Source organism: Anneissia japonica, unplaced genomic scaffold, assembly GCF_011630105.1.
Source record: "Anneissia japonica isolate Jap-2015-1 unplaced genomic scaffold, ASM1163010v1 scaffold287829_len2072220_cov186, whole genome shotgun sequence".
Taxonomy (NCBI): Eukaryota; Metazoa; Echinodermata; class Crinoidea; order Comatulida; family Comatulidae; genus Anneissia; species Anneissia japonica.
The window spans coordinates 456,562-472,801 of NW_022716075.1; the positions used below are offsets into that span (position 1 = coordinate 456,562).

Consider the following 16,240-nt stretch of genomic DNA (forward strand, 5'->3'; position numbering starts at 1 on the left):
ATGCGATTCTAGAAAAGACCTTAGCTCAATACTTTCCTTATTGACATTAAAGAGACTGCGCTGCCTCATCTCATTCGTAGATTAACTTGCCTTTGGAGACTTCTCTGTTTGTGTAACTGCTTAAAAATGGCTCTTGTCAAGTTGTTGGGTGAGAAGCTACTTAACAAGTCGGGGGAACTGATCGACGTTACCTCTCTAGTTGGGGAAGGAAAGGTAGTTGGCCTGTATTTTTCGGCACACTGGTGTGGACCTTGCCGGAACTTCACACCCAAACTGAGTGAATTTCACAACACATTGAAGCTTGGTGAGAAAAAAGATGTTTTTGAGATTGTCTTTGTCAGTTCTGATCGTGATGAGCAAGCGTTCGACGAATATTACAAGAGTATGCCATGGCTTGCCCTGCCATTTGCAGATCGAAGCCGAAAGGTAAGCAAAGAAGACCACCAAAGAAAATAATTCGTAAAATTATTCAGTTAATTTGGCATCTGATGTATTGTAGCTAGGCCTAGGCCTAGCTTCCTACACCAGTCCAGGATCTAAATACAACAATTAAAGGTCTAGGCCTATGTATTGTCGCCAGAATACAACAAAACATTCATAAAAAATGATTTTGAAATTAATTTGCTTATTTTGCAGCAGTGGTGGCGCCATGGGAAAGGACTGGGGCAGGGAATTCCCCTCAGACCCAGACCCCCATGAACATGTCCGACGCCAAATTTGAATTGAATGTTATTTTGATTGGCTAATAAATAGGGCCTATTTCTATTGTAATCTAAAAGCTCAATTTGGAGCATTCTGAACCATAAAGCTCTCCTTACACTACTACCAGGGATTTTTTATTCCGGAACCCTGGCTGAGGCTCTAGTCAGCCCCCTAATTGGGTCAGACCCCTCCGCCAGACATGTCAGGCCCCTTGTCGGCAAATATCTGGAGCCACCGCTGTTTTGCAGTAGGCCTATATAACAACTCCCTGGCCTAACATACCCATTTTTAACTTGAGAATTAGACCCTGATTTTTTAACTGGATAATGAAAATGAAAAAACACTTCCAAAATTGTAAAAATTTAGGGGTAAACAATTTTTTAGACTATTTTTATGTTCAAGTTGATAATTTTGTGGGGGTGGGAATGGTATTCCTGGTGGATGTGTTGTAAATAACATTAAGATAATGTTTCAGTTTATGTACAGTATATATTGTAGAATTATGTATTTTTGTAAAGCCATAATAATAATACATATTTATAATGTAATTTCACAACTTGCTTTGCGATGTTGTGTTGCCACTCCTCCCAAAATAATTCTTCCCCACTGGAAAAAAAAATCACCTCATAATCTTATCACCTTATTTATCCAGCTGTATCGCCTTATTTATCCAGCTGCTCCCCGATTTTTGCAACCCCTTCTCCCAACCCAACCAAAACCCCATTTCAATACGCCAAGGTACCCCACTTTGGTAATGTTCCTTTAGGAAAGTAAAAAATTGACAAAAAAAAAATATGCAAAAAAAAAACCAACTTGTATGATAGTATGATCTATTAAAACAAATAATATTGAAATATTAATATAATTCAAAAATGCTAATAGCATTTTAGGTTATGTTTGTGTATTCTAGAAAGTAGACTAAACAGACATACAAACGAGACAAGCAACAAACCACAGTGTAGAGATCAAAGTTGTAATGAAAAATTGATGTTTTGATGGATCAAACTGCTGCTGTACGGGAATATTTTGATAAGCAACACAAAATTCCTCCACACAATACTGTCTGCTGATTGATGCAAATGCAGTGGGTTGCCCATATTTTTTACTAACCTTAGTCTTATCTTTTCCATACAAAAGCTAATCCTGGTCCGTTTTTCCTTTCACGTTTCAAGTTTAAGCAGATAGAGGTCTCCACAATATGCTCTCTATAAGTTAACATACAGATAAACTTTATTACATCCTTTTCAAAGAAAACTTCAAGGCCACAGCTGTGTTATAGTTCTCATGATACAACATGATACAAATGCGGTTTTTTTTTTATATATATATATATATATATATTTTTAAATACAAGTTAAATTAAAATTGAACAATATTATGTAAAATTCAACAATATTATGTACCTACCTTTAAAGATTAGCTACTGGGAAGAGATAAAATGATCTAAGTAATAAATAACCAGTTTCTATATATCAGCATTCTACTGAAAAACAGATATCTTAATTATCAATTTTGCCTCCTAAAAAATGCAACGTACCCCAAAGGCATATTATTGGGCCTTCACTGACTGAAAGATGCGGAGTTGTACAAGAAATCTTTTCATTCCGAGAATTTACTCGGGTACAGATACCAAATTGCTTCTTTTTTTTTTTTTTTGTTCACTCGTATGGAGACCACAGAGAATCTTCCTGCAGTGTTTATGATATTAAAACATTGCATACCTACGATACGCATACTTTTCATCAAGTACTGTACATTAGACCTACTTTAATGTTTGACATAAAACCCATCCACGTATAGCTCCACAGCTGGATGTGTCACAGCTAGATGACATTTATCAAAGTCAATTTTATAGTATAGTAGCCAACTCGCGTTTCATTGACATACAATTCTAAACAATGTGTGGAGAGTACTGCTGTTTATAAATCCTAATGCTCCAATAAATTTGAATTTAAATCATTATTGCCTGAACAGTAAAGCAAAATTTACTGTGTGCCAACAATTGTTGTCATTAGATTTAAGATTTATTTATTAAGATTTATTTATTTAACGATTTATTTATTTATTTAAACCACTCATTAACACCTCATTGCAGTTAAAACTGAATTGTATGTTATAGTACAGTGCAGCTGTGACTTGTCGCTTCGTATCTGCGCGTAACCTCTCGTAATCACTACGAAGGTCATTGTTATTTTAATTAGCTTTGCAATGATCGTAGGCTGGATCGTTGGGCTGATAAACAATGCGTAAACATAATTGAAATATAGTTTACCAGCTTTTCACGTGAGCAATGTTGCAATTTACTAATAAACAATATTGTTATAAATTTATTGTTTTGTTATTTCCTACCTTATTAGATCAATCATGTCGTGTAAAGCTAGCCTAGCTAGGTAACCTTTACTAGTAGTAAAGCCTTCAGTGTGTTCTAATTTCGATGTCATTACGGCCTACATTTCCCCTAAGAGAGGAGGAGAGCAGACAGTAATTATACTGGTTTACTTTCCAATTCGGAGTATTTTGATCTGATACTATTTTACTGGCAGTAGGAATTTTCTTCTTTTAAATAATAATATTGATGACAAATCATGTACAGATTATTACGATTTCTACATAAAGATCACATTGTTTTTGTTTACCATAATTTGAAGCAGAACCTGCAAAGCGATCCAATAATAGTAGAACTATAATAATCAAATTAGGGCTAGTCATGCTATACCGCATTTTCTTTGTTTTTTACTCACTGTCGCTCACAGCTTTGCAACATTTGCCATGAGGTTAAACTTTAACACACTTTACTTTGTTCTGATTGGCGCGCGCTGTCCGATGCTGGATTTCAGGGGTTGACAAGATGAACTGACAATTTGCCAAGTTTATTTTCCATGGTTTTCCATGTGACATTCGGTAACTTTACAATCAACAGACGTAAACTCTCCTTTATATTTATTATTTCTTTCTTTCAAGACATTTATTAAACTTCAATAGAACACAAAACGATGCAATACAATAATAAGGTTTTTTTTTTTAAAAAAAAAAACGTAAACTATGGAAAAAGGCATGATCCCGAGAAGACAAAGATCTTGTGATGGGCATGCCTGAAAAATTTTTAAAAAGTAAGTCAATACAGACAAAAATAAGAAGAGCAAAAAAACAAAAACAAAAACAAAAAAAAATTAATAAATGAATAAACAAACAAACAACTGAAGTTCATGCAAAAGCAGGACATATCAAAGCTGACCGCAAATATTAATTTAATAGAACGACATTAGGTGAAGTTTCAATTTTTTTGAAAATATTCTTAAAGAATCAACATTTAGAATTGGGGGAGGGAGATTATTCATCATTGTAGGACCTGAGTATCTAATATTATGTTGAAAATAATTAGTTTTGTGGGTAGGTATGTGAATTTTAAAATTATTCAATATTTTTGACAAATGTTTAAATCCATTTTCTTATGAATAATTTTGAAGGTTTAGAAACCATTTAGCATGGTCTTTGCTAATGCTATACAAATGTCATATTTGACTGGCAAATAATAACAGGTTTCTACTGGTAATATTTCTGTCAGCTACTCAAAAAGAGTGTGTTTGTCTTTTAAACATATGAAACAAGTTAACAAGTTGGAATGCCGGATGTTTTTTAAGATAAAGTGAAACATGGTGTTTTCCTCTCCAATTTAAACAATAGCCAGAATGTCTTCTTATTTAAAGAAAACATAAGCAAGGCTACTTGGAAAATAGTAAAATTTCTATATACCAACAGTGTTTTTTTCTCAACAATAACAATAACCCAACAAGATAATATCAAAATGAACAAATCATAACCTAACAAAAACCAACAAGACTAATTTCTTAGAATTGCTGAAAAGACTAAATAATTTCAGCAATTCTTAGAATTAATTAATTAAAAAATTATTTTGTAAGAAATATAAATATGAAGAAATATGCAGGACGGTTTTTATGATAAAATCAATGGTGTTTTCCCTCAACAATAACCAACAAGATTATAAAACAATATAATAAACCGTAATAACAATACCAACAAGAATATTACATAACAAATCCAACAAGAATTTATTCTTAGAATTGCTGAAAAGACTAAATTATTTTGTAAAAAAAGTATAAATAATATGAATAAATATAAATATGAGGATATAAATGCAGGATGTTTTTAATATAATGAGAATGGTATTTTCCCATAAGTAACAGTAGCAATAACCAAGATAATATAACAGATTGTAATAACCAATAATATATATATATATAAATACACAGTGGCAGATTCGTCCCGGGCACCCCCTAAACTTGTCAAAATTATTTTTAAAATAGATGAAAAAAATTCAAATTATAATCAAATTTAAGTATGAGAGTGTCATTTCTGGCCATTTAGAGATGCCATAATCATAAATTTTCTTTTTTGCTCAGCCCCAACCATGGTTGGGCTGAGGTGGTATAGACCAGCGTTCTGCAAACTTTTTCACTTTACGGCCTATTTACGATTCCAGGCACCAAGCCTCCATGTATATACCAGGGAGTTGTTATTTAGTTAGAGATCCTTATCTGTTCTCTCAGTAACAAAATTTTATTGTATTAATTAAATAGTATTTGATTAAATGAAATAAATACCATACACTTGTGTTTTTCCCCCCGACAGTTGTTGATTGTTTTTTTCTACCATGATTCAACCGAACACGGTTCAGCCACACACGTCTTAGCTTTCTACTTCTTCCAAAAATCTTTCACGTACACTCAGTCACTCTGCAAGACGATCTGGCAGTTCATTAACTATATTCGCTTCTTTCGTCACACCTTTCATTTGCATTTCTTCTCCACTAATGATACACTTTTGTAAAGCCATAACACAAACATTCGTCGTCGTAATGGTAATTCATTTTGTCGTTAAATGAAAGGTTGGGTAATGAATGTAGTTTTAGCCCACCATTTTTTAGTCGCTTGTTGTGGAGTGATATAAGTCCATCATACGACCGTGATGTGGTCACATCCAGAGCATGTTCTAGCATTGAGATGGTAATGGTTTGGGACTTGTGCATACTACATGGTCTCTATGCGCTTAAGTTACACGAAAGAAAACAAACCAAAAGCTAAATCCTAAAGTCTAACCAAGCGACCTAAGAATAAAAAAAAAAAGCATGAGAAAACAACAGACTATCGCAGGGGAACCAACATCACCGCACCGTTTTCCTGCAATTTGAGACCACAGGCAAGCAGTGGTTTGCAGGTAGATAACTCACAAATGCTCAAGTGATGTTGGCGTCTAGACTAGCCCATCCTAGAAAAACTAAACGATGGAAGTAAAACAACAAAGGTAAAACAACAAAAATGGAAAATTTAAAAAGTTTGAAAAAGGTAGGTCTTGAGTCTCTCCTTAAAAATGGATAGAGAAGGAGACTGTCGTATCTCAATAGGGAGTGCATTCCATTCCATTGAGAGCATGTTGAGTGGTGCAGTTGCATTGTTACAGTACGTCTTAGTACCACCACTGTGATGGCTCAGTGTAGGCCTACTGTGATGGCTCAGTGTAGGCCTACTGTGATGGCTCAGTGTAGGCCTACTGTGATGGCTCAGTGTAGGCCTACTGTGATGGCTCAGTGTAGGCCTACTGTGATCTACTGTGATGGCTCAGTGTAGGCCTACTGTGATGGCTCAGTGTAGGCCTACTGTGATGGCTCACTGTAGGCCTACTGTGATGGCTCAGTGTAGGCCTACTGTACTACATTTGAAAATGAGTGCCAGACTAACACAAAGTCAGCAATTACTGTAGTTTTAACTAATAATTAATATTGTATTATATATTCATACTATAATTGTCCACACAGTTGAAACATTAGCGTAAATTAAAACCGTTGTTTTGTTATTTTTTTTTTCCAATTTCTCCAACGGGTTCGCGGCCCTCCAAAAATGTTTCACGGCCCATAGTTTGTGGAACGTCGGTATAGACCCGCTATTTCTGAAAGTCCCTCTCTGGGCCCCCTTTATTTCAAATTCCTGGATCCGCCACTGACTGATACATACCGAATCCAACAAGAATTTCTTCTTAGAATTGTTGGGGAAAAAAAAAAAATATTTATGAAGAAAATGAAAGTTGGAATGCAGGATGTTTTTAAGATAAATAGCAATGGTGTTTTCCCATAACCAACAAGATTATACAACAACATAACAAATCATAATAACAAAATCCAACAAGAATTACTTCTTATAATTCTAGAAAAACTAAATTATTTTGTAAGAAAAGAACGTAAGGCTACTAGGAAAAAATAATTAATTTAAAACGTGTTCTCAGAACGGCTCACTGTAGCATATTATTAAGTAGTGCAAAACCTTTTTTTTTTATTACAGTTCCATAGAGAAGTACTATGTGTTAAATCAGCGTACATGTCAAATAAAAGGGTTGGAATGAAAAAATATTGTATTAGTTATTCAAGGTTTTTACTGTATCCAGCTGATTTGAAAAATAATAAATGGTAAAAGAATTTAAAATGCTGTACAGAATTACCATTTTAATATTTTACAGCGTATTATTAAAGTGATGCAAAATCTTTTTTTTTTAATTACAGTGCTGTAGAGTAGTACTGTACATGTTAAATCAGTGTACATGTCAAATAGAAGGGTTGGAATGTAAAAATATTGTATTACTGTAGTTTAGCGTTTTATCTAGCTGATTTGAAAGTTAATAAATTGTATTTTTAAATTCTGTAGAGAAGTACCGTTTTAATATTTTACCAAAGGCTGATTAATATTTTACAATGACTAAAAACAACTACAAGTACTAAAAAACTTTCATATTAAGTAATCCTATATAATTTTTTTTTAATGACATGTTTTGATTTGACTGATATCACAAGATTTCTGAAAACACCGGAATTGCCTCATTTTGTAATGACAAGTTTAGTAATCGAACAATGGTGAATTACAATAAAATGTCCTTTTTATGTTATTGAAAAATATTAGTAGATTTCAAACTACCGATGTCTGCAAACAAGTATAAATTACAGTTAAATCATGGGAGTTTTTATGGTATGGTAGGGTTTATTAATTTCCTCTTTTTATTGTTACTGACTGGCGGAACCTTAAACTTTATTCCGAAAAACACTAGATTGTTGATCACAACATGTCCAACAAGAGTGCAGCCAGAATTAAGTTTGAAGCGGGGTTAGCATATTTGGAAAATGTCATAACTTGACATAAGGTGTCTAGTGATATGTAAAGAGTTCAAGAGGGGTGTCTTTCCTCTTAATTGCTAGGGCTGTCAATTGGAAACTGACCATCCTAGCTGCATCATTGTTGTTCAATTATGGTATCAATAATTAATAATATACATTACAGTAGTACTGTATGTAGTAATACAGTATATTAAATTAATATACTGTATTACTACATATAGTATATTAAATTAATATACTGTATTACTACAGTATATTAATTTAATATACTGTATGTAGTAATACAGTATATTAAATTAATAGAGTATATGATATTCATGCACATGTATGGAAACAATTCAAAACCTGAAACAAAAACAATCAGTGGACCTTTCAGTTTAAACAAATATACATTACAGTATTGTTACTAACAAATATTAAACAATAAATTTTGCCAATAACAGGCCTAAACACAACGTAGTAAGTATTTGATATGCTAATTTCATAAATAATAGGCCTAATCCTAAACTAAACAGGTAATAAAAATCATCCGTTTCAAATCAGAAACACACAGAATTAATTAACAATCGGTATAAATCACATTTGTTGATATATAATACATCGCGCACACTCATTTAACATCCTAACTGGAAACCAAATATGTCATAAGGTCTGTTTTTCTACTGGAAAGAAATAATCGATTAAAAATTGCTTTTTCGAAAAATCGCTTTTATTCTCGCAGTTGAAACGGGACCAGTTTGAAAAAAGCGATTTTAAAAAATCGATTAAAAACATGCAGTAGATAGCGTGTTTGAACGGAAAATAACCGTTTTTGGCTGTGCACCTTTTAGCTGCAACACAAAAAAGCGATTATCAGGTGAAATGTGACCTCCATGTCAATCACTGCAAAGACTAGATCATATTAGGCGCGAACTTTAAACAAAAATTGTCCTCTTGTTTATGTCCTAGGCCTACAATAAACGTGGAGTGACGAATTCGTTTTGTAATTATTTTGTGAGGGGATATTGGGCCTAGGCCTCTCCGCTCTTTTGGGCCTACCATTGTCCTCGTTTGGTCGCTCGTTTATTGTGCCGATGAGCACAGCCGAAAACATTTGCCTTCTCGCCCCACACCGTATCTTACTCCTCATCATCATGACAGGAATGAGAAAGGTACTATCCTATACAGTTAGGAAAACAACGTGTTGTATAAACAAAATGGTGACGTAATTTCCGTCACGAAAACCGATTTTCAAAAAATCAAAAATGCAACGCGAGCAGGCTGTCGGGTACTCATCAAAAAAGCGGTTAAAAAAAATCGATTATTTTGTGTTTATCAGTAGAAACACACCCTTAGTTTTAGCTTTTTTTTTTAATAATAGAAACCATAAGTATTAATATTTTCCTACATCTGTTTCTCAGTAGTAAGCACCCAATAATATTTTACATTCACAAATTAAGGAAACCATCTGTCTGGGTTATCAAAATGCTGATACAGAATATTATATACAGTATGTGTCTAATGTAATTATATTTATACTGGGTCAATACACTTTCAACATGTCTTTATGTTTGTTTGTTTTTTTCCAACAGGGCACAAGTTTATAATATAACATATCCAAGGAAACTGTGATGTATCTTTGCTAGTCGTATGAAATTGATTTTAAATAAATAGTTAGTTAGAAACCTTTCTTTTAGCTGGATACCCAATCAATGTGGGGACATTGTTCTTCTTTGGGGTAGAAACTATACAAATACAGGTTGCATAAAAATGTTAGTGAAACAGTAAAAAGCTAAATAAATTAACTGATAGGTTTGTTTACAACTATGAAAGCTAATTATTTTAGTAAGCATACAGATTTATTACTTTTTGTGTGTGATCAATGGCTACTTATACTCTAGTTCATGTGGATGGATTATGTTGGGGGCTTTAGGTGTGTTTTTAGCTCCAATATGCTGCACATTTACATCGAGTAACTATATAAAAAAATAATCTTGTCCGCATCACTGTTTGAAAAATGCTAGCATGATAATCTAATTAATATAATAAATTAATTTACTGTCTGTTTATAATATTTAAAAATGTAATATTTGAATGTCTTATGCATTTAACCAACTTTAAGGAGCTCAATATATACAACAATAACAAAATTGAAAAGGACTAAATAGTACTACATGCATTTCTTATGTCCATCTTTTGTTTTTAGAATGTTCATCTTTTGTTTTCAGAATAAATTATCAAGCAAGTTCAAAGTGCGTGGTATTCCAACATTAGTTTTTGTGGACAGTGTGACGGGTAATTCAGTCATAACGTCCGGAAGGGAGAAAGTCATGTCAGATCCCGAAGGTGTCAACTTTCCATGGAAACCAAAGGAGTTTGCAGGTAATCTAAAATAAATTAGTTTCATACAGTGTAAGATTATTATATTCTCCTTTAAAACAATTAGGGTGTGTTGGGCTTTGGAGGGTAGAGTTTAATTATTAACTTTAAAGTAAAGTTTAATAATATTTAATAATAATATCATTTAATGATATGCAGCCTGTGGCCCACATGCAGTCCGATTGCCCAATTAGAAACCCTTCTTTGGCTAGAAGACCCTCATTCATTAGGGTCTGATGCCAAACGCCTTTTAATATTAAAATTAAAACTAAGCATAAGCGATATAAAAGGAGTTTATAAATGTTTTTGCAAGCATATTCAAAACGTCAAATTTTCACCTTAAGTTTGCTTGTGGCCCTATTTAAATTTAACATTCAGTCTGACCCATTTTAATCCCCACCTCTTTTTGTTTTATTTTTATTTTATTTTATTTCAATTCCACACCAACAGCGAGTACAAACCCGCCACTTACAGGATGGATAAAACAGAGACGGATACAACAGACCTTGATTTAAAAGGCGCGCGATCGCGCCGGCGCTCCTCCGCGCTCCTCGAAATTATGCGAGGAGAGCAATAAATAGCGCTCCTGAATTTTTCTAGGGGAGCAACAAAAATACCAAGTTTCATTACAAAAGCACTATATTCACGACAGCCGGTCAGCTAGTAGTGTACCCGTTGGACGCAAGCTGACGACAACCAAGGATTAAGAGTAGACCTAAAGGCAGCTCTAGATGTGTATAAGAGACAGGGATTGAATCAGGAAACAGGTATATTTTAGAAGGAACTGATACGAATGATTACAAAATTTGATATTCTTATTTAAATAGTATTTTCTTATATTTAATATCAAAACTTATATAAGGCCTATTATAAATTAGATTCAAACATATATTGTAATAATATACTTATGTATAATAAAAGGTATAATAATGATTGATAAAAATTAATTTAATACAGGTGACAACATTTGAACATGAACGGAAAGGTCCAATGATTAATCTTAGATAAGAAAGTATAATATATACTCCAAGTATTGAAACTGTCTCTTATACAATAATTTTCTTTTTAAATTCGGTAAAGGAATCAAAGAAAATAGCAATACTGTTATCTATATTAATACAATAATTATAATATTTACTTAATCTACAAATACATCCTTTCTTAATATGATCGACTACCAAAAGGGACAGAAAATAAATTAACTCGTCTCAGGCAATGTATAGGAACTAAAAGTGATGGCAAGGTCGCAATCAAAACGATGTTTAACCACATTGTAAAGAAACTTAAGGTTCATTTATATTTCTATGACGAATTGGAGAAAGTAAATTACATTCATAATCATTGTCATCATATGAAACAAACCTAAGAAAACGTGTGTGAAATCTTTCGAGACTGTCAACATGAACCTTTGCAATCGAATTAAAAATTATAATCAATAACTGGACGGATTAAGGAATTAAGAGGGTGATAAACTATTACAATTTCTCCAAAACATTCCTAATAGCTTGTTAGCCTTTTTGGCAACAAAATCAATATGAACGGAAAAGGTGAGTTTTGAATCAACATAAATACCTAAATCTTTTTGACAGTGTGTGCGTTAGGCATATTCGTTTATATAGTAATCAGTAAAATATGTTTTTGTTTTTAAAGTGGTTGTAAGAATTTTGCATTTAGCGTGGTTGAGAATGAGGCCCATTTTTAATACCCAATTGGAAAGTGAATTAATATCGTTTTGAAGAAGAACTGTATCATTGAGACAGCTGATTGTGCGGTAAATTTAAGATCGTCGCCAAACATAAGGCATTTAGATGTAGTAAATAAGTCAGGGACATCATTAATAAATAAATTAAAGAGAAGGGGCTCGAGAATGGAGCCTTGAGGTAATCCAGACTTGGTAGGAGCCCAGTCTGAGCAAACTCCATTAATAACCACTCTTTGTTTACGGTCGTAAACATAACTAGAAAACCATGAAAGCAAGTTACCTACAATACCATACTGTTTAAACTTGAAAATAAGGACATTAAAAGGAACAGAATCAAACGCTTTACTAAAATCAGTATAAATATAAATATCGCATTGCATTTTGTCATTGTTTGATTGTAGACAGTGGTAAGTAAAGAGACAATGTTTGTTTCGCAAGATCGTTTAGGGAAGAAACCGTGTTGATAGGGACTGATAACTGGGGAAATATGATTATACAACTGATCATAGTCAATACGTTCAACGATCTTTAAAACAGTAGGTAGCAATGATATCGGTTATTAATCGGTTTTGATTTACCTTTATGGATTGGTACAACATTCGACCTCTTCCAAATATCAGGGAAATAACTTTAATGATTTATTAAGTATGTATCTTTTGTAGATAAACTGAATGATTAGGACTAGACAGATGGCAATTGAACTATGTGTTCAAACAACTTGTTTATATTCTGTTATTAGACCATGGATAGGAACTGTGGTATTATTGTAGTATGAGCACTAAGTTAATATCCTGCTAAAGGTGCTTTATCATTGGGCAGGTTGAGGTCTATAACTTATAAAAACCATTGTTGTAAACAGGGAAAGACTAAACCGGGATTAGGAAATACTGTACTTTGTTGTATATACAGTATTCTTATAAATAAACCTTACTTTATGTAAAGCAGAATTAATCAGGTTCTTTACAGGATTTTGGAATAAAAAAAAGGTAGTCTTCAAAAAAAAAACTCTTTTAAAGAGCACAATGAAATTTAATTGCCAAACCCATGGTACAATATGCTATTATACCCAAAACCTTACACCTGAACACAGTTCCTTACAATCTAAATTATCACTCAATCAGTTAGAGTGTTATTTTATGCCACTGAACATAACTACTGTAATACACTTTTTGCACATTTGACCTTTCTGCTACTTGGTTATTGAAAGGTCCCACAAAAGATAGCATAAATGTACATAGGTCCTACACACATGTGTTTATCGGACAACGTGTATTTGTTAAACAGGCACGTACCATTCTGATTGGTCAGTTGTTAAGTTTGATTTGTACTCTGGATCGGTCAGTTGTACAGTGTTCATTACTTTAGGCCGCTGGAAATAACTAATGAATATGCACAGTATAATTTCATAATTTTATTTCTCTCAAAAGTAAAGAATCCGGTAGGGAAAAAGGGAACATGTCACTGTACAAGATGCTTACCAGAGAAACAATGGTAATAGTAATAACAATATTAGTAATAATAAAAATAATATAATAATAAAAGTGATAATAAGAATAATAATAATAATGGTCATAGTAATAAGAAATGTAAAATAAGGTTAAATGTAATATAACAAGTAATGATAATTAAGACACAATGGCAATTAAAAAAAAAAAAATTTTCAAAAAAAAAAGGAAAAAGATGGTGGTATAGCTTATTATATTTGACGTGAATTAATAATAATAATAGATGGATTTATATAACGCAAAAATAAACGCGGTCTCTTTGCGCTCACGGCTAGATGTTGCGCTTTTCAATAACTTTCTCCTCTCCTGAGGGTCGCTTCATGTTCTCTGCAGCCAGTAAACCGGCGCACTTTCATCTGTCGACGACAGGCCGAGTGAACCAGTACACCAGGTTACATCTCAAAAGATGTCCTGGGTTCTTTTAAAGTGCACAAGCATTTGTGTACACTGAGCCTACGGTTTATAGTCCTTATCCGAGAAGGCTTGTTCCACCACCAGAACTATAGGAGCGAGTTGGCCACGAACCGGTGCCGACATTGTTGGCTATGATCACGGTGACCCTGCTTAACCGCTCGGCCATTTGGCTCTTGAATTCTGTTAGTTATTAAGACAGTTTAAATTGTAAACGTAGACAATAATACAACATTTAGAGGACATTAATATGTCCATGTGCATAATTCATAAACTTTTACTAGACCTGGTAAAGTTCAAATTTTTTATGTAGCTTTAATTCAGCGTTTATCACAAGTTCATATCATTTAATTCTTTCTTTATTAATACTATTTTTACCGAATAGAATAGGCAAAAATAGTCTAATAATCATTTTTCTATTTTTTTCTTTTATAGAAATTTTAGGAAGTGTTGTCCAGAATAATGCTGGCGCTGACATTGCTACAGAGACATTGAAAGGGAAGCATTTATGTCTCTATTTTTCTGCACATTGGGTATGTGTGAATATGTGTAATTTCTTTGTGCAGTGGTGTATCAAGAGGGTGCCTCCCCCTCCCAAAAAAAAACAAACAATAATATACTTGTCCCCCTCCCCCAGTTTCCCCCCCCCCCCAATTAAGTATTTAAAAATCACCTCAAGTCAACTTATTTGGTGAGCTAACACCTCTCACATAAATATCTAGCACCCACTTGACCTTTGCACAACTCCTCCCCCCCCTCCCATAGTGAAGGATTTTAAGTATTTATTGTTAGAACACTTCACAACATTCTGTCAAGAATAAGAAACTCAACAATCTTTATGCCCATAAAAACATAGGAATGTTATGTCATATGCGTATGAAAATGTCAAAATCACTTTAATAATCCATGTAAAAAAAAAAAAAATCAAAAAGACAATAAATAGATAAAATACAGTTTTTATTTATTTTTTTTTCATTTCCATCATGTTGAAATCTCTGTCCAGACAATCAAAGTTTATTTGGCAAAAAAACTGTTGTATAGTATGCCCATATATAGTCATTATGTGCCTATATATGGTCATATGATGTCATCATCATATTTAGGCATATCACATAAAATAGTGTGGGCATGGCTTTAGGAGAATGAGCTAATCAGTAGTTAAGATTAAGTTGTATGCTATTGAGGATCAAAATTTTTAATATATTTATAGGCCTATTGCATCTGATTGGAGAAAACATGTTGCAAATATTTATGATTCTGATAAAATAATTGCTTCTATATTTTGTCATACTCTACAATAATTCATCAGTTACAATTCTCTTTCTTTATACAGTATTTATTACAGGCTGTGTCGTTGTTTTTTTTTTTTTTTTTACACAGTGTCCTCCGTGTAAGACTTTTACTCCTGCTCTAGTTGAAACTTACAAGAAAATTAAGGAGCGAGGAGTTGAGATGGAGATGATATTTGTGACTTTTGATCGGTCAGAGGAATCATTCAAAGACTACTACAGCAAAATGCCGTGGCTTACAATACCATATGCTGACGAGGAACGGCGAAAAGAAATGGCACAAGTTTTTGAAATCAATGGTAAATGAACAATTTTTTATTAAACATGAATTCATGAGAATTTATGTTGTGTTTGTGGTCATTAATAAAAGCGCCTTTCCTTTCTGTTTAATGGTCATTGGGACAACATCAGTGCAGTAACAGGCAACCCCACCAGGTACCATATATTCGTGGGTGGAGAGAAGTAAAACTGATAAAGTGCCTTGCTCAAGGACACAAGCGTAATGCATGTGGCCTAATCCCATGGTTAGGAAAGCACTGTTGCAGGTATGCATCAGTTTAAAACCCTACATACTCTTGTATTCGACAGTTGTTCATTGGTTTTCTAGTCCTTTTCACTTTACTGCACATTGTATAACCCTACTTGGTTGAACTTGACTGTACTTGGTCAAATCTGCACATTTTTGAAGATGTATTTCTTAATCCTGAAATCAATTTGATTGGTGCTATATATTTGTTTCAGTTTGACTACACACTCATTGGCTAGTCTTGTGATTATTAGAATTTGAAGGTGTAACATGCTTCCTTGCGGTGATTGAAATTTTATGGCACAGTGGTTAGTCATATCAGTTTGGCAGTGCACTAGTTATTATGATCACTAGAATTTTTTTTAATGGCTTGTTTGGCTTCTTGCAGTTGGAATAGGCAGCGTCCCAAGTTGGAAGAAACCACTTCCGAGTCACCTGGTTAAATTAGCTTTCTGAACACACATCTAATTGTATTTTTTCTGCATGTGGTGATACCTATCATCAGCTGACTTCCGGAAGATACAGTAGTTGATATACAAATATGAATTTGCAGAAGTATTAATTTCCGGG

At 33.4% G+C, this 16,240-nt stretch overlaps 1 protein-coding gene across 1 annotated transcript in view; it reads left to right on the forward strand.

Annotated features, from left to right (window-relative positions):
• The first annotated feature begins 8 nt into the window (after nt 1-8).
• Nucleotides 9-16,240, forward strand: part of LOC117109593 (nucleoredoxin-like) — a 22,580-nt gene continuing 6,348 nt past the window's right edge. The window contains exons 1-4 of the mRNA XM_033251971.1: nt 9-426; nt 10,087-10,240; nt 14,291-14,388; nt 15,236-15,443. Coding sequence (XP_033107862.1) covers nt 127-426; nt 10,087-10,240; nt 14,291-14,388; nt 15,236-15,443 — 760 coding nt within the window. The 5' untranslated portion in view covers nt 9-126. The remainder of the gene's footprint in view (nt 427-10,086; nt 10,241-14,290; nt 14,389-15,235; nt 15,444-16,240) is intronic.